This window comes from Corvus moneduloides, chromosome Z (genome assembly GCF_009650955.1).
Source record: "Corvus moneduloides isolate bCorMon1 chromosome Z, bCorMon1.pri, whole genome shotgun sequence".
NCBI lineage: Eukaryota > Metazoa > Chordata > Aves > Passeriformes > Corvidae > Corvus > Corvus moneduloides.
Window position 1 is genome coordinate 39,151,208 of NC_045511.1, and position 20,519 is coordinate 39,171,726.

Sequence of the window (20,519 nt, forward strand, 5' to 3'; positions counted from 1 at the left end):
TGCTCTCTGACTTCTAGTATCTAACATGAGCTACAAGGTGTTATCAAGGAACTGCAATCTGTGGTTGTGGTGGTGCATGCCTCCCTCCCCCAGGCCACACTATCATCAATATGTGGTTCCCAACACACACTTGCACATTTTTGTTCTGTATATCAGCTGTCTTGGGAAGGTGTTGTGGCTAGAGCAGCCAGTTAAATACTTTCCTCCTTCTGAACGTGTGAATAGCACAGCACTTCTATGCGGCAAGAGTAAATGTAGGTGTGAAAGGCACTGCTACAATCATATTCTAACTTATTATGAGACGCTATTTGGGATTTAACTGATTACAGTCACAATGTATTAGGGAATTAGAATTACTAGGGAACTAGATCTGAAGTTTGCTACAATGACAACTGAAGACAAAATAATGGCATCAGAAAATGTCTTAATATGAATAAAGTATGAATTGAAAACTACAGTAGAAAAGCAAATTGCATAAATAATACAAACAAGCATGCTTTAAATTGAATTTTTAAATTACCAGAGCAAGAACTTCAAATCATTTTCCATTTTTCTTTCAAATACACCTTTCTATTCTTTTTAATCACACTTATTTTAGAAAACTGCAGTGTATTTGCTTTTAATAGGTAAAAACACATTGCCAAAAGTTCTTTCAGTATAAATGAAAGACTATATATATATATATCACCAAACAGTATTTTGTAACTTTTTGCAAATTTCTCATGAAACTGCAATACACAAAGAATGCTTACTATGTGCTCTGTATTTTTGCTTTAGAGCCTGATTACTAACATAAGAAAGGAAGAAACATCAATTATTCAAACTGAAAAGTGATCTTTGAATTCATTTAGTTTCAAAATAGTAACAGAATCATAAACTAACCTATGAAATTAGCTTTTTATTCTTGAAGAATTTTAATGATCGAAGTATATGGAAATTTCAATATCTCAAGATACAAATATCCAATACATGTTGTATCCTTTTGTTTCTCACATAAAAGAACAAATAAAGACTTCTACAACAATACTGTTAAGTTGTAATTCATGTTCATTAAAAATCAATCCTTGTTTGCAGTTTTACACTAATTTGGATTATCAAGAATATTAAGACTTTTTTATTTCTTACAGTGTTGACTTCCTAATTTCCCAGGCAGAGTAAATGGCTATTTTCACCTTTGCCTTTATTCAGCTTCATTTTTGATTCTTCTCCCTAGATAATAACTTCTTGGTCTACTGAGTCTGAAAGCCTTATATTACAGTATTTCAATGGCAAGCTTGTTACTACTAAAAAAAATATCAAACACATCACAATCTCAGCGCGTTCTTCTACTTAGCATTTTCAAGCTTCTAACATTTTATATTGTTTGAATACTTTCTTTAAAATAATTGTATCTACCAGCTTAATCAACATCAGAATGTACCTCTAGTAGTTGTCTTATTGAAAGCTCTTCCTAGAAAAAGAACTGACCTTTATACTGAGGCTGTTTCTTCTAGATACTGAAAATACATCAATTAGTTCCAAAAACATATTTTACATGGATGATGATAAAAAAGCTTATATGTGAAATAAACTACATAACACCAAAACTGTTCAAATAGGTGAAAAATTTCAAAACCGCCTATGGGTATACAAAGCAGATTTGGTACAATACTCAGAGATCTGGTAAGATCCCAGAGGACAAAAACTTGACAAAACATTTCAGAAGCAAGAAAATGAACATGTAATCTGCTGTAGTCCAAATACAGCAGTCACATTAATGGGAAAATATGACATGCCCTAGTAAAAAGCAAAAAAAGATAAAAACTTGGACATAAACTGTGATACAACCATTTCAACATTCTTGTGTATTCCATTTCATTAGGTCTGTCAAGAAATCCAGATAGTCTGGGCCAGCAAACAGAAGTTCCAAAGCAAAACATACCCTTCAAATCACAGCACTGATGTTTCCTCAACATAGTCTGGAAAATCACCAAGCTTACTTGAGTATTTAACCAACCCACTTTTTTTATGTTAAGTTCTGAGTAGAGGAAGCATGGCCTGGCATATAAAACTTTGGGTCTTATAGCCAACAACTTAACATGTAGTTATTTGACCTGAATACACACACATTTGATTGAATGTGCATGTTACAGATACACACATTTAAATTAAATTAAATAGAAATAAAACTACTGCAAACAGTTGGGGGGGTGCTTTATAAATAGAATAACCAATTAAAGACGCTATAAAAATATAATTAAGGAGTTGAATCTCACCTTTATATCGGAACACAAAGACAACAATAGCACTTTTAGAACACCAGGAATAGGTGAGGAACTCCAAGGCTGACGTATTTTTCAATGCACTGCACTGTTACTAATGAAATGCAGGTTGTGATCAATTTACAGGTAGTCAAAGACACAATGATATGAAATTGTAGAACTTTATTGGCCTGTTAAAAGTCAGTTCATCTAATACATTTTTTAGAGATTGTCCAAACTATTATGGTAGCATTTGGGAATAAAAACAATGGCTGTCTGTTACTTACGAGAAACATGAAACAGTTTCAACAAGAATTAGAGGTAAGAGTGGGAGAAAAGACTCACAGCTTGCTGACAGATCACAGCAAGCAATTTTTTAACCACAGAATCAAAGAATGGGTCAGGTTGAAAGGGACCATAGTGGGTCCTCTGGTCCAACCTCCCTGCTCAAGCCAGGTCATCCCAGAGTACATGGCACAGCATTGTGTCCAGGCAGTTCTTGAATATCTCCCTCGAGGGAGACTCCACAACCTCTCTGGGCAACCTGTGCCAGTGTTTGGTCACCCACACAGTAAAGAAATTCTTCCTCACGTCCAGTTGGAACTTCCTGTGCATCAGTTTGTGCCCATTGCCTCCTGTCCCACTACTCAGCTTCCATGATGTGATGCCATCGTAGAAGGCAATTTTGCGCCATAATCTAGAATGTTACTTTTTTCCATGTGTGAGAAAAGTATTTTAGGAAAGAATGCTGAAGTTCTATACCTTGATATCAACTGAATATCAAGGTGTATCTTCCTGTTTTTAAACTGAGCCTGAAATACTAAAACAAAGACCCAGGAACAGAGAGCTCTGAATGGCAGTGAAAGACATTTAAAGTGTGTTTGCCCAAACTCAGGTCTTGGGTTTGTGCAGTGGTGTGGCAGCCCAATTCTGCTCTCACACCAGTAAAGCCAGTAATACCAATGAAATAGCTGTGTTAAAAAAAAACCTCAGGAAAAAAAAATCAAGGTTTCCTTCCTGTTTGGTAGACACGCCTGACAGGAGAGCCCTATTCTGCTTGCACCAAAGAAAAATCAAAGCCATCATAAGAAAGCCATGACTTTACCCTTTGCTTGCTTAAATATCAGGTAGTTCCCTGAAATTTTGGTTCTTCTCATCATTACAGCTGAGGAACAAAATAACAGTGAAAATATGTATGAAAGGAGACAAGTTTCCTCCTATACTAAGGCATAATATACTTAGTAACACTGCTGTGACTTGCTGCCTCTAGAGACTATAGGGGAATGGTCCTCTTCAAAATGAAAGCAGTTTGGCTCTATGCTGCCTGCAACTCTGCTCCAGGCCAGGACACATGCTTATCCTTGCAGCTGCAAAAATATAGCTAGTCATGGAAGGTTGCTATTAAAATTAGAAGGACATACCATGTCCATACCAAAACAATACACATTCTAATATGGGCCCTTCCGATCTATTGCTTGTTTTTGGATGAAACTAAGTCAACCAGTTAATCTTGAGGTTGATTAAAAGACAATACCATGTTCCACAAGTTCATTCACATACATGCTTATGGAACTGGACAGCTATATTTATTTCCAATCAATGCATCATTTCCTATCTTCAGAGCACATTTAATTTGTATGAACAAAAGAAAAACAGAACAAATGGAAGCCAGCTTCAAAAGTTTGGGGATACACATTCCTGTGGAAGTGGGACAATGAAATGGGCTGTGACACGTGAAATACACAGCACCAGCATTCTCTGTGCACCCTATAATGTTGTATTCATACTCAATACTTCCAACCACCCACAAACTCTTGCTCTGGAGATCAGATGACAAAAATCTGCCACAACATGGACCTACATCATAATCTGGAATACTTTACACCATCACATAATGATGCCAAAGTCCTTTGGCATATCAAAAGTCCCTGGAATATCAAAAAGATATTCCAAGAGCCTGCACATTTGTGCCCTATGAAGAAGAGAGCTCACCAAAAGTCACAAAGGAGGACACTGAGCTCTCTGAAGAGCAGAAAACAGAACCACTGAAAATTGGAAGGAAGAGAAGAAGCGAGAGAGAATGATGGAGAAGAAAAGACTAAAAACCTTTACTAAGCTTTTGGGGTTTTCTTTTGAAATAAACAAGAACACAATACTTAGCTCCTCAGTCCACTAATAACTTTTGCATTATTTCAAATAATAAGATATTATTATTAATAATAATAATTTATTATTATTATTATTAACTGGAAAAGGATGGCTGAATTAAAAAGAGCTCAGAAAGTGTGATTTTTTTATCTGTCAGATAATAGCTTCCAACTTTACAAACCATTTGCAAGTTTTTAAGCATTTAAATAGATGCAAATAAAGTGATGGTCTTCATGGTGATGATTAATTGCCAACTCAACATGGACGGCTGAGTAAAGGGATTGACACACTTTGTACGAAGGCTGCTGTTTAAAGAGCCACTTGGAAGTGTACTGGTCATTTCCACACGGCAAAATTCTGTAAGTTTTATAGTTTTTGGAAAACCAGGCTTAGGGAATGGCTTTCTTAGGAAAAAAATTGATTTTTTGTGCTTCTGCCGACAGTCAAAAAAGAAAAAGCAATTCCCACAAGAACTATTTGAAGTAAAATTGTTTTCAACTAGCTTTCCACAGGTTTTCTTGGCACTGTCTGCTGTTCCCAAGGATCTTGATCTTGCTCCCACTGAAATGCATTCTTTTCTTCACTGCGGCCTGGGACAAATCCAGCTGGTAGACAAAGGCATTGGAAAGGATGAAGACCGCCTTTCACAGGTTAGGGTACTCAAGACACATGTTGCCATGAAAATGTCTCATAGCAGCCTCAGTCTGCCCTGCCTGTGAGCTTCCATGACTCCCATTAAAAAAGAGATGGTCCCTAGACACCTTTCTTCAGGAACAGACTTTGCAACTGCTACCACTTCACCTTTCATGACAGGCAGCTGCAGCAAGCACAGCTCTGAGCTCTGCCTGGGAACGATGTGCTTCTTTGCAACATAGACCTGGCCATTGGTCAAACTTCCACCAAATTCAACAGAAACAGGTTTATTTAACAGACTGGATGACATGACTTGCCTCGCACCGAAACACCCCCAGCAGTGCTTCCTCTCCAGGCCCCCAACTAATCTGCCCGTCAAACTGCTTGACAGCTTATCTCAATATGTCTCTGAGTATATTATATGTCTATTTAAAATAAATTCTAATACAAATAAACCCCTTCTAGCAGAACATTAGAAATATGCTTTTATTTTAGTTTCATGTCTGGCACAGCAAAAAAAAACCCAGCAACTCTGTCTTTAGACATTTCATAGCCTTTTTTATTGCTCAGTGAAACAATATAAAAGCTTTTTAATGTCAAATCCTGGATGTTCATCAACTTTTACCATGTTAATGGTTCCTGTATGATTCTTAGTTTCAGTCTCACTTTATTTTAAGGAGGTCAAGAATTTGTAATTAAGTGAGCCCTTTGTAAACCAACACCATTTGGGCAGATCAGAATCTCTATAGTTACAAGCAATGTCACTTACAATCAAGCTGAAAGACAGAAGCTAGTGGGTATCATAATTTCCATGTTAAAAGTTTAGCTCCCTTAGCTTTAAGAGGTTCTGTCCACATACTGAAGAGAAACCATTTTAGGAACACGCAGTCTTTTTCCATCAAGCATTAAACATCTGTGCTAAGACATTATTAGTAACAAATCACGTGCTGTAATCCATAATGTTCTATGAATATCTGCATCAAGTAATAATGCACTGTCTGGCTAACATAATGTAGTACAAAATACGTAAGAAGTATATTCTACAATACAGATATAAAAATATATATATATTTCAGTGGTGCATAGATCAGTTGTTGTTTATTAAAGTTACCTCCATGATTACATAAAATCCAAAATACTGTGTCAGTACATTCTGAAACACTTGAAGGTCAAACCTGCCTCAATCTGAAAAAGATGAACTGCAAAGTGCTACAAAATAAATTACAAAAAAATTATGTAAAATCCCCAATCAATAACTGTGCATATTTATGCATATAAATATTATGAATCAGAAAGAACTACCTTTTAAAATTAAATATTTCAAAAATCAACTGCCAAATTCCAGCTTTGCAAGTTTGCTTTTTCCCTGCCAAAAGAAAAGGGTTCAGATTCGCACCTCATTTATTTGGCAATAAATTGTGAACACATAACTGAAATATGCTAACTTTGTCCCAGCAAAACTCCAAACTGGAATTTGGGCTACTGGGTCAAGCTCTGCTCATGATCCAACATATGTTTGATGTAAGTCCACTGACTTTAGTTCAAATAGTGCTGCTAGATGATTCTCTACTGGTTTAGAACATGTTCTGTGACATCAGATATTATTTCAACAGGAGGACAGATGCATGGATAAGCAAGAAGTCTGAGAATAAAATAATTAAAAGGAAGTTAACAGTGATTCAGTAAGCAGAAGAGAAAGTTAAGATCTCTGGAAAATAAGACTATGTTCACACAGACTTAGGGAGGAAAAAAGGCAGACATTCCTAATTATATTTCTGAGGAACAACAGAACACTTGATGACATCTAACTTCAAACAGGAACTATGATAGATATCCTTAATTGCTGCCATCCCTCCCCAAATCACCACAGTATGTGCAGGGCGACAAAGACAACACGATTCCTAGGTCATCAGTAGACTTCCAGCTCTGTCCTCTTCTTTAATGTGGGAAGCAGAATACATCTTTGGGACAGATTTTTAGCAACTGCATCTCCCCTTCCCTAAACAGTGGAAAGGGAAAGGAAATATCTCCCTACATAGGCCTAGAAGAATGCAGATGTGGACACATTTCTTGACTAATATGGATATTTCTGAAACTTGAGCACAGCAGGAATAAAGAACTTGGATGTAAGAGACTCAAGAGAACACAAGGAAAAAGTTGAAGGATTAAGAGTCTTAAAAGGCAAAAAGCAAGTAAATACACAGAAACAGAACAAAAGAGTCAAGACAGTATTGTAGAAAGAGAGGGAGGGCGTATGGCTGTCAGAGACTGCAGTAAAAGGCAATATTGTTACAATGGAAGAGTGAAAATATCTGAAATTAAAAAGAGGTAACAATGAAAAGCAAATACAGGAGGGACAAAATAATACCATCTCTTGTTTTTTACTAAACATAATTGTAAGGAATTAAAGTCAAACCATATCTCAAAAATTTAACCAGAATACACAGAAACATAAGCATCTACCTCAGTCTTTCACTGCTAGTGTTTGAAGCTAACTCTCAGTTAAAAAACCCCCTGAAACTTCATACTTCTTACAATTCCCTAAACTGAAAAGACCAAAGAAGACCCTCAGGATTTGATACATAAATCAAATGAAAATTAATTTCTAGTACTATATCTAAATGCAGTCCTGCTCTTCCAATATGCCTTCATTTAGCTTTACTTGTTACAGTAGACTCTTCTCTGAAGTATAGTGAAGCACATTCTGAAGCATACTTCATAGTTAAATATGGACAGTTAAACAAGCTTCTAAGTCTGTGGTCTGAAGGACCAGCCACATACTGCTGTTATTCTTGCTCTTGGCTCAGAATCAGCTATCTGGCCTACTACAGATTTGCACGCTTATCTAAACTCAGGGACTATCTTGAATAAGCACAACCTAACTGAATGTCTAAATGATGGTACTGGTTCAATACCCAAATACACCAAACAGCATTACCACCTTTCTGTATACGGCTTAGACTCCCCATCCTCCTGGTAAAGTCAGCGGAACTACATACAAAATAAGATTTGCAGGGTCAGCTCTGCAATTTACTGCTTCAGGAGTTAAGGCCATATCCTGCAAATATACAAGAACTTAACTTTAAGGATGCGAGCATTTCCACTGAAATCAGTGAGCTCACACACACAAATTAAGCATTGTAGAAGTTTTGCAGAGGCATTAATTCAATAAAATAAAAGCAGCTTTGCAGTTCACCTTTGATAAATATTATTTATAAAAACAACATCTTTCCAGTTAAGTTCAAACAAAAAAAATTGACAGAGGAAACAGTAAAATGAAATTGCATCTCAATTCATTTTGGAAGACACAGTGAGGACAAGGCAATAGGATAGAGTGTGGTAGCTTATTTCTGGACTTTCTTGAGTGTTTTTAGCTGCCTCAGGGCTTCACTTTTCCCTGCTCTTGGAAAAACAGCTACTGATTTGAATGTACTTCTATAGTTCTCCAAACATAACCAATGTTTAAAAGAGAAATCCAAGGGAGGTGGCACTTCACTGGGCAAGAACACTGTCCACTCCCTACAGTGCAGCATACAGATTCCACAAGCTCAACAGCCCCTCTCTCATCTTTTCCTTATTTCATTTACCCATCCAGTGGGATCTTATGAAATAAAACAAAACCTAAAAGAAACAAAATAAAATGTGAGAAATCATGCTTAAAAAAAAAGTCAAAGAAAAATTAATACAAAAGACCAAACACAAATGAATACTTGACAATCAAACACATACACATAAAAAGCATTTAAAGCATAAACATAAACATAAAATGTTGCATAAAAACTGTACATGAATTTATGAAAATGGCAACATTATCTCTATCTTGTGGCTAAAGATTTTATTTGTTAACTAAAAAGGTATATGGTGTGCTATCCATTTGTCTTTAACATGTCAGAACACTCAGACTGAGCTGTAAAGCAGTAAGTCTACAATTCTCCAACAAGGTACTGTACTTTGTATGGCTTAGAAAAACCTCAGCCACGTGTTCTGCCTTGTAGCAAGGTTTATGGTGAACAAGCCCAATGTGCACAGTCAAGTTCTCTCCCTTTAGTCTGGTACACCAACTAAATGAAGGGTACCCTGCTATGCCACAGAGTTACTCTAAGTACAACACCAGGATCCTCTGTATCTTTTGTTTAACACCTTACCTCTGTGCACATCATCCTTTCTGCCTGCTTTGAACAGGTTGCTGCCCTTAATGTAATTAACTGCCTCTGTAATGGCAGAAAAAAGTGGAGCTGGGGGAAATATTACTCAATTATCTTGAAATTAATTGTTTTTAAATATCAACTGGAACTTAAAAATCAACAACTAAATATGACGGCACACTGAAATACATAAAAATCCCCAGTTCTGCTCTGAGATGAAGGAAAAACGTATCCCCCAAACCTTACCTGACTGGCTAAGAATTTTTTTAAAAGACTATGTGGGGCCCTGTGTGGAATTCAACTAGCTGACTTTATGGCAGAAATACTTCCTAGAACAGCATTGCCTTACCGAGTCTGTTGTTATCTGATGCAGTTGAGTTATTATGTACATCATTGTTGACAGCCACCATTACTTGTTCTAATGACATTTGAAAAAAACACATGTGAGAGTTGTAATATTAGTCAGCAAATGTAAACTTCAGTAGTAGTTTTTGTCTGGTTTTGTTGTTTTTTTAAATCTTGTTTTAGTAAGTTCTCAATGTTTGTAAAGACTGAAAGCTTATCCATATTCCACAGAAATCTAAACAATTCAGAGCCAAATCTTGATTTGCTTTCAATGAATGGGACTTACACTATCTGTTTCAAGAGAAGTTGAATTTGACTGTTAGTAACAATGACTAATTCATTTACATTGAATTTTCTTGTTTCTACCTTGGAAGCAGGTAGTCACACATACAGAAGCTGAACTTGCAAGCTTTGTGCCATCCCACATTTCCAGAAACGTCTGGCAAAATGCCTTTTCTTTGAAACAGTTATTAAGGTCTAGTGTAAGGTGTCAAAAAGACCCAAAGGGATCTGCTAATTCACAGATAAAAATATAGCATCAGTTGAAGAGAGCCTCATTTCAGAACAGTAAGCAATTATCAGAAGGATGTTTAGAAGTTATAGGTTAGAAAAGAAGAATAGCATCAGGGTTTTTGATAGTCTACAACTGAAAGCTACTGCATGGTTGCTACTTTCCTCTTGAAATTCCTACGTCATTCAGGCCTCTTCTGTAATTTTGTTTTCTTAAATATGGGAGATTGCATATGTTCTTGGCAACTTAAGACAAAGGACATGTACATGTATTTACATAAAAACACACATTTATACCACACTTTTAACATCAGAGCAAACCATTGCAAGGGAAAGCTTTTTAAACTTTTAGTTTATTTCTTACCTGGTCTGCTGCAGTCACAGTGAAATCACATTGATGTGTTTTAAGTCACCTCTGAATTTTAATTTGAGAAGTTGTCAACTAATGAACTACCACTTAGTGTACAGTACACAGGCAAAATACAGGTACAAAACAGATCTGCTTACAACTCCTGCAAACTTGAGATGGTAAGTCATGATGGGGAGCAGGCAGAGGGAAGGTGGCACAACTATTTTAAGGAAGGCAAGCTGATGTGTTCTGGTAAACCACCAGGTGCTTAGGGACACAGTTTAGTGGTGGGCTTGGTAATGTGAGGTTAATGGTTGGACTTGATGATCTTAGGGATATTTTTCAACCAAAGTGATTCTATTGCTCTATATTCTTAGTTGCATTTGCATGTATATTAGTAACCCTGGTAGTTAACAGTGCCATCTAAAACAACCATTATGGAAGAAACCTCAGACCTACGACTGAGCAGTCTACAGGAGTCAAGAAGTCCACAAGAGAGTTCTGCAAGTCCTATTGAAGGCAGAAGAATTAACCACAATAAAAACACCATTTAAAAAAAAAAATGGTTAACAGAAAGGAGTCCAAAAAAAAGAAAGAAAGAAAAAAGTTGGAAGAAAGAAAAAGGTGAAAAAAATACAGGAGTCTATTAACTTTAATCACTGAAACATGGAAAGAAACCAGGTGCAGTGCACAGAAATGAAAAGGATACATGAATAGAAAATAATTGTGGGGAGTGGGGCAGAGGGGGACAATGGAGCAAGGAAACAGGATTGAAATATAAAAATGCAGAAACTGAACAGAAGTGTTTCAGAAAAACAGAACTTCATTTGTACACTGGATCTCTGACTATTTGGATACATTGAGCTAACAAAGGCAAAATATTATGGGCAGTAGATATTTAGAAGATGATTTCTCATATCCTAACTGTGAGCTCCCCATCTGGCTTCTCAAAGTTCAAATGGAGTCAGGCAGGTTGAGGCAAAGCCTCATTTTGGCTTGATGCTGCTGAGGCACTCGATTCTGAGTTTAATATTACTTTTAAAAGAACACTGCTGTTATATAAGCTGCCACTCAGACTTGCAGAGAAAAGTACACTAAAGAATAAAAAAACCCCTTAAAATGAAAGTGGAAGACAGAAAAAAGCTATTCATCTTCCCTGTACAAGGAATGACAGAACTTCATTCATCCTTTAAAGGAACAATATGTATCCGTCTCTCTGAAATGCAAATTTGTCCAAGACAGTAAAGAAAATAATAAGTAGTTTAAAATGTAACCTGGTGATAACTTTATTTCCAATAGCAGCTCTTCATTCAAAGAGCTTTGAAATCAGCCCTGCATTAATTATTAGTCTTTAAACAAACATCATAAAGAATCTGGAGTACACTATTTTGGGAACATCATATTTAAGCCTAACTGCTTAATAGAAAGTCTAGTTTGAATTATCTTATTAGTAAAGATCTGGTTCAGCCACCAGTGAGGACTTTTTTTAATCCTACTTTCTAGAAGTACCACAGCTGACTATCTCATGAACTTTGCAGACCTGTATCTCAGGTACTGGATGATCTGTAATGTTCTAAGACTTTACTCTGATTGGGAGTTGGATAAAATGTCACCAACCAGCAGTTCCTTTTCATTAGAGAGGAAAGCATAAAACAGAAAGCGTAATAGCAAACCCCCTACCTTTATACCTACTGAACTGATTTTGAAAGAAGAGCCTTTCATAAACATGATCCTTTTTATACATAAAGAAGCCGATATTATTCCTTCTTCAACCAGCACACAACAAAAAACTGAGCAGTCAACAGCATCATAACATCTAATTGCCATATTTGGGAAAATCACTGTTCTTGCAATAGTCACACATTCACAGACTCAATTTCTACCTGTCCCAACAATTTCAATCATAATTCTTCTCACTGGTTATGTTCCCTACAAAGCATCATCTAAGTCATCCAGGAAGGAAAAACATTATATGATGGTCATCTTCTGAACTTTTTTCACAAAGCAAGATGCTAAATTTTAGTTGTCTAAAATCCTTTTTGTTCCAACAGGATTTGAAATAATATATTTCAATGAGTTGTACATAAACTGGAGGTCTGAAGTCAGACTTTCTTGGTCATTACCAACCTGACCTACACTCTGTCATTAAATAAAAGTTTCCCACAGTGATGACTTAACTGACGACAAAACTAAGTTTTATATACTCCCTTGCCAATTATGTCTCTACATATGAGTTGCATAAATTTGGAGACCATGTATCTAAACCAATCATGGGAAAGTAAAAGCAAAAGAAGTGCTGAACGACTGAAACTTCTGTGATGTTAAGTCTCATTCCATCTTCTCTCTTCATCAAGCGCATAAGGTTTATTCTAATATTGCGTAAGGTTTGTATGAGGTTTATTCAGAATATTGTTTGTGGCCTTGATCCAAACAAAGCATCTCGAATCAAAAATCAATTTACATTTTTACTTCTTCCAGTGTGGAGAAAATTGAGCATACATGGCATGTATCTCCTTATTCTTTTTAAATGAACGGTGATTTATATGGAAAAAGCTCAAACTGATGACTGGAAGGGAGGAAGGCAAACGTAAGATGTATTTGCATTACCTAAGAAAGTATTCTTATAAAATTTGTCGGTTTCTTGCTTCAAGAAGGAAAGAAAACAAAACCATTTATTCCTAGGTTTATTTGTTTCTTGGATCTGAGTCACTGCTTCGAACAGCAGTGATGGCTAATGTTGTGGCAAAATCAGGACAAAATGTCACCTAATTTTTATTGGAAAGCAAGAAGAGGCTCCTGGATGGGTTTCTGCAGATTTTTTGTTGCACAAAGAAGAATAATGTCTTGTCTTACAGAGAAGTGCCTACACAGCAGCAGAAGATAAAGTACTCTGAAGAAATCCATACCTTTTCTTAGGATTTTGCAGGTTTTGCATGCACCATGCTCAATACTCCTTTTGTTTCAAAACCATAAACATTCACTACCATTTTTTTCTTTCTAAACATTGTTTTTACCTCATGAAGTGCTAAGACCATATTTTTAATTAATATAATTAAGAGCTCCAGTGACAAACGTAATTGCTCCTTTTTTTACCTGAGGATAAAAGCATGTATAGAAGACAAACAAATCAACTTATCAGAGGCCAGGGATTCACAGAAAATTCTGTATCTGAATTCCACATTAGTCTCTATTTTCTGATCCAAATTTCCCATAAACTAAATTTACTTAGTAAATGGGAAAACTAGGATCAGAAGAGACTAAATAGTCTGACCCATGAAGTTTTACATCAAGATAAGGAGTTTTCACCCTCTTACATGCTCCAGTTGCTTACAACAGGAAGGCAGCACACAATAAAGTACCATGTTAAAGTCAGGACTATTTACAGTAACCCAAAACTAAAAAGTTTTTGTTCTTCTCTACAATTCTTCAAAATATCCAGTATCTCATAAAGATTTCTTTTCTACTGTCACTATCTCTTCCTCTAATGTTTAAATTTATGCTCCACAGATAAGGATGCATAGTATGTAATTTTATGGATGCTTCCACCTGTATTAGATTTCCAAATAGGCGTAATAAAATCAGAGTCATCAACATCAGTATTGCAGCCAGTATTCAAACTATTTAATGGTTTGTTTCATTAATCTACAAGTTCATGAAATGAGAATGGCAGTCAAACAGAATTATATATACTTAAGTATAGAACCTCATAAAGCCGTTCTCAGTGTAAAAGAAGTTAGAGCTAAGAGATGGTAAAACTGGACCTTTTTGCTCACCATTTTAGAGACCAACTACATTTTGGGTTAACAGTCCTCCACACTGCTAACAAGGATCATTTTATGTCTTAATCTGTTTTTCCTTAGTTTGATTTGGAGTTTTGATTTTATTTCCCAGGATGATGAATTGGAAGATATGCTCATTTTCCAAGCAGGGAGCAGAAACCAAAACATTTGTGCTCTGCACTCTTAAGGAGAAAATATTGTATCTTTCTCAGTGAGAGTCATTACCCTCATGATTTCCAGCACAATATCCAACAGAAGTTTCCTTTTACTGTACTGTCGCTCATGCTGCAGTTGTTCTGCTTTCTACTGATTAGTGAGAGTCAAGGACATTAAGAGCTGAAGCTCAAACCACCACTGCTCAGAGACAGTAAGTACGTATATTTTGCAGAGCTTCTAATTCAGGGACAGTTAAAGTAAGAAAGAGAGAATGTGAATAAACAACTGTTCAGAAACTGAAACAGAACCCAGAATTAACAGCAGCTCCCCCCCAGAGCCACAGAAAATGTGCATTAGTAGAAACCCAGTTCATAGGAAAGAGTACAGCAATTACTATCTGCATACACATTTTAAAACATGGATTTCTGTGAGTTATTTTGCACTTCACTTGCATGAAACACTGTATGCCTGAGAGATCAATCAATAAATGAAGGGATGCTTTCTCCAAGCTTCCTTGAAAAGGAAGTAAACTTTTGGAAAGTCAAAACTGTTAGGCAAGAAGGCTCTTTACCTTATGACATCCCTAGAATTTATGTTTAAGGCACTCATTGGTATGTACATAAAATACAGAAATGTTACCACACAGCTACAATTTTGACAAGTGTCAGTTTACAGCCACAAGAAAAAAGATCAGAGCACTTGAAAGACACAGCATAATTGTCTCACCCCTTTGAAAAAGAGAATCACTGTCAACTTTGAAACCATTCTGTCTCTACCCAAATATTGAAGACAACTCTACCATCCAGTTAGCCTGAGTAATTCCAAATATTCCATCTTTTCAATACATGACCTTTTAACAAGACCTGGCAAGCCAGTTTTTATATACAAATTAGGGAAATAACATTGCTTGCTACAGTAAAACAGGAGTTATGGAACTGTATCACGTATGTTCATCTATAATGGGATTATTTTGCTTACAGTTGCCTAACAACAATATTAACACCTTTGATCATTGCAGTCCTCGTAGCTGTTACTGAGCAATTCTCCAGCTTCCTTGCTACGAAATTTTACTTTGAGTCTATGAAATCTTAAAAGATACATCTCATAATCATCCAGTGCCTCTAGTAAAACAACTGTGGGATTTCTTTACTTCATTAATTTCAACTGCCTTCCTTTACAGTCACTACTAATCAAATATTTCCACATGGCAATTAATGATCCTCCTTAAAAAAGCTCATCTGTGTATGGTCAGTGATCAAGACAATGGACTGACAGCAAGCAAGCAGGAGCCAAATTCCACCTAGACCCATTGTTATGCTACATGAAGACCAACTACATCATTTCTGTGCACCCCTTCTTCCTCCATCCTCTGCAGACTTTTAGGTCCAGGACCAGGGATGACTGCCCCATTTTGAGACAATCTTGGCTCAAGTATTTCACCCCACAAATTCTCTCCTGATAGAAAAATTAAGATGTAGGTCCAATAGGTGATCAGGCCCACACAGCATGTGTTTATGAGAGGCTGGTTCTGCTTGACAAACCTGGTCTACATCTATGACAAGACAATGCACTTAGTGAATGAGAGAAGGACTGTGGGTGCAATTTTCTCAGGGTTAAAAACTGGATGGACGGCTGGGCCCAGAAAGTGTTGGTGGATGGAGCTACATCCAGTTGGTGGCCAGTCACCAGTGGTTTTCACCAGGGAAAAAACACAAAATACTGAAAAAGTGCTGCTATCTCATAAATCCAATGTCACAGAACAGGAAAGACACAACCTTCAAGTTGCCATCCATTGAACCTTAACTAGACTAGTCCTCCTCCACACAACACATGGGCTTTGAAGGAGGTGAAGGATAAGGCACAGGATGTTTCCTCATGAACCTTGTGGCCTAGTTTTACATTCCTGAAAAGTCACCTCAAAGTTTTTCACACATTTTGTAGGCAGTTTGAAGAATACGCACTCAGGTCCTGAACCTATTTCAAGGCTCCACAAATCTTTCTTTCTCCCTAGATATTAGTGTATGTTGGAATCCCTCCCCAATGCAGAAGATGGAGAATACTTGTAAGGAAAAATACTGCACAAAACAGTACCAAGGGAAGCAATTTGAATCTTCCAAATCACAGCCACTTGGAGCCATTGTGAAAACAGTTACTCCAGTCTAGCCTTGCTTTGTTTCACTCTGTTCTCAGTTTTACAAGGACACAAAATGGATCTCCATTCAAAGGACCATTCTTCACAGGATCCACCAAGGAATGGAGAAGGAAAGTGGTCTTCGAAAAAAGGAAAGTTTCTACTCTTCATATTTATGAATGCTACCTCTTACAGAACCCTTTTGATGCAACAAATCACATGCATTTAATATGCTAATTCCACCTAAATTACAGCCAAAAACAACCCACCTGTAGACCCAGGTACTTCATAGGTAAAAGTAAACAATCTTACTAAGTCATACTATGTAATTATAAATTTAGTTAACATCAAATAAATGAGACATGAATCTATAATGGATACCATGTGTAATTGCCACAGCTGCCAGAGCAGGCTATTAGCAAATCAGTGATTAAGACTGTTCTCTTATTTGAAACTCTATTCCTGCAAGTGGAGTGCATGGGTTTCTAATCCACATCTGGCACACAGTATGCCATATATGTTACAAGAATTTGAATTTCTGTCTGAATACTCTTTGCTACCACTGACACACTAGGAACAGAAATTTCCAAGGTGTTTAAACAGGAGTAAAAATATCCTTTCCCTCTCTGTGCAAGTGAAACAAAGTCCTGTCCTGTTACCCAGTCAAGTAAAACCACTCTCCAACACATTACTGTCATATACCTTTGTAGAGACAGAACTAGGAATGAATAGTTCTATTGCTCAGTTATTGCTGTAGCATTGCAGAGCTGAGCCTTCTGAATTTCCCTCTTTCTACAGAACGAACAGTCTTGTAAATGTATTAAGGTTAATAAAATGCTTGAAATGCAGTTGAAATAAGCAATATTTCTTCTGAAAGAAGTGAGATTGATGCTTTCCCTGGTGACAATTCCCCCTAAAGGCACCATTTAAGAAAAGCAGAGTCCTCAGTCTTCATAGTCACATTGCCTTTTCAATCAGTAAATAGCCATACCAATGCACCTGACTCTTATTCAGTCTGGCAAACAGAACGTCTACTTCTGGGCTCCAGAAACTAAACAGGTCCCAGCCCTCAACAATTGCAGGTCAGGAGTCCATGGAACCTAGCAATGCTTTGGCCACGATGCTGCCAGCATCGGCAAGGTGATTGTCTCCACTTCTGCTACAGCCACTGCACAAACAACCAGCAACAGGGCTAACACCTGCCTTCCCTTCATAAGATGAGGTTCCCATCTCATCCCCATCTCCCCAGTCTCCTCCCAGAAAATACACTCAAGACTTATATGGAGCAAGGCTGCTGCAAACTATAGCTTGAATGACCCCTCCATACCTGACTAATCATGTGAATTCAGATGTGGAACAGACACACAAGAAGATCCAAACAGTAGTTAACAAGCCAAAAGCTATTTGGTGTAAATGGGATGTAAAAGCCTACTTGCTTCTAGGCCCACGTGCTAACGTAAAGACTTCAAAGACAAAGAGGCTCAGGGCACATATTTGTCAGTAAATAAAAATATGCAGGGGTGTACCTTCTTTTTTTATCCACAATTATTTAATCTATATTAAAGTAAGTTATCATTTTGGGCTAAGACAAACAGCACTCTCCTAGAAGATGTTCCAACACATTTCAAAGGAGAGTATGCATCAAAATTATTTTCAAGTACATATTGGACCATCCTATTTGAGGAATGGGGGAGAAGAGAGTTTTAAATCTGTGGACACAATTTACTCCTTTCCCTATGGGCCAGAGAACATACCCTAGTCCCCTCTGCCTTGATGGCATACTGGCAACCTCTAAGACTGCTATGCATTACCCCAGAACCAAGTCAAATTATACAGTATATGCAAACCACACACTGTGCCTACTCTCCAGAGAGACCACTTAAGAGATAATACAGAACTAAGTTTTTTCTGATTATGTGAAGTTAATTGGAAGAGGTGAGTCAGTTATGTGAGATGCATGCTATTATTGCAACTGGTTTTGTAATTCTCAAAATAGTTGTACTACTATTTGTTAGTGTAGGGCCCAGAAGTCTGGCCTTTGGCCAATGATAATTATTTAGGTGTGTTGCCATGAATTACTATGAATGGAACACAAAGGACTTTTTGACACTGTGTCTGAAAAATGCATTAAAGGTACTTGAGAGCTTTTGTGATTTTACTCTTGACTGGACTGGAAAATAAGACATTAATTTAAAAAATGTTGAAGAACTTAAAGAAAGAAACCCCACCCAAAACACACACCAGCCTAAGGACACTAGTCGAAGCACAAGATTTGTGACTTCTCCCTAGATATACAGCTGGGTTTGCTTACACCAATGGATTCATAACAGTTGCTTCACAATGTATCTGTAATGAGCAAAGCAGGACAGAAACTTACATTTTCACATTGTTATTCAGACCATTCAAATTTTTCCAATATTTAAATAGAAAAAAATCCCTTTCAAGTTCTGTTCAAAGCCCTGACATTAATTTCCCAGATTCATAAGGGAACCTAACATGCATCATTAATTATTCACAATTTTGAACCGCATTGATATTTTTTCAACCAAAAATGTATGTATTCATGTATACACACATATACAGAACTGGATACATACATCCTGGGGAAATAACTGAAACATATGTAGAATTTTATAATGACATTGTTCTAAGAACAAATAATTCTGTAAATTCGTCAGGTATATTTAATAACAACATTCTTTACAGGTTAGTCTGAATAGCTTTATTATCTCACCTTCATTGTCGCAGTCTTGCAATGAAAGCCATATTTGATCTACCAGACCCACTCCTTTTACTTCACCATGAACTGGAATGGAATGCATTACCATTAATGCAACTAATGTCAAGGGTTTGGTTTGCAATTGCCAGTGCTACTCTTTTTCTAATTTATATTTCTTCATCAATTGCTTTCTTTTTCATTCTACACTGCAGAAGAGAAAACATCCATTGTGATACTTTTAGATTGTTCTCTTTTCACGTTTTTCCACACATAACCATCTACAACATGAGAAAGACTGTCATTGTTGGTATTTTTTGGACTGGACTCTACCAGACATAACTTGCACGTGTGTTTTAGAGCTATAGAAATGTGCATCACTTAAAAATATTTATGAAAAAATGCACTATTATGCTTTATGATAAGCAGCAAGGAGATATTCTTCAGTCACTGGCCAATTCTTCTTGGTGTATATTCTTGGCCTGCAAAGACAAACTTGATATACTAATAGTCTGCACAGAAGTCAGAGTCAAGGCTTGGCCATACTGCATGCAGCTATTTTTTGCTTGGTGTTTATGAGTTTTGACCGGGACTTTTGCTTTTGTTGGGGATCACGTAGACACAAACCCCTTACTACTCAACATCGAAACAGCTTGTTCAGCTCCTGGCCCTTCTCCTCACTCCCAGTACTGAAAGTAACCTATAACCAACCTGTGCTGCCTAAAGCTTTTGCAAGTTGCCCTCTGCTGCGCCAGAGATCCTGGTGTTCCCTTGCTGCTTTCTGTAAGGCAGGAGGTACCCACGCAGCTAAACAAGAGGTATCCACATCTCCTCCTGTTCTACTCCAAGGTACCTCAGCATGTGGCATCACATAAACATAAATAGAAGAGTTGCAATTTCAGTGCTGAGTATTCTTTGCAACATGAAAAAAAATTAACTGTACATGCAAAGGGAGCAGATCTGTAGCCAGCAGACCTGGACCTACATTATGAATTCAATGTAACATCTAAAAATAAAAAATATATAAAAGTAAATCCCAGCCAAATGGCAAGGCTCAATTTAAATAATTTCCTTAAATCATACCACTTGAAAATTTGTGTAACTGCACATTTATATATATATGTACATATAAACTCCCTCCAACATATTTCATATGAGTCACTGAAGAACTTTTTCCTTGGAAATGACATTAACATAAAAAAACCCCCAGCAATACAAATAGATTTTCTATTACTAGCATTTTATGAACACCATAAAATCAATAGAATATATAAAAAATTGATTTAGGCCATATTAAATATTATGTCAGTAGAATGAGCAAAGTGAACTGTGGACATTCTTTGATTAGGGATTTTGACCAACAGCAA

At 36.8% G+C, this 20,519-nt stretch overlaps 1 protein-coding gene across 6 annotated transcripts in view; it reads right to left on the reverse strand.

Annotated features, from left to right (window-relative positions):
- NTRK2 (neurotrophic receptor tyrosine kinase 2) overlaps positions 1-20,519 on the reverse strand; it is a 201,040-nt gene that overhangs the window by 103,463 nt on the left and 77,058 nt on the right. The window contains exons 12-14 of one of the 6 annotated variants that reach the window (XM_032096323.1): positions 19,171-19,242; positions 9,516-9,584; positions 5,553-8,642 (exon numbers count right to left, since the gene is read on the reverse strand). The exons of 2 other annotated variants lie outside the window; for them this stretch is intronic. In XM_032096323.1, the coding sequence (XP_031952214.1) occupies positions 8,605-8,642; positions 9,516-9,584; positions 19,171-19,242 (179 nt within the window). In that variant the 3' untranslated portion in view covers positions 5,553-8,604. Of the gene's footprint in view, positions 1-5,552; positions 8,643-9,515; positions 9,585-19,170; positions 19,243-20,519 lie in introns of those variants that run through there. 3 more of the 6 variants (XM_032096325.1, XM_032096328.1, XM_032096326.1) reach the window with 3 other exon arrangements.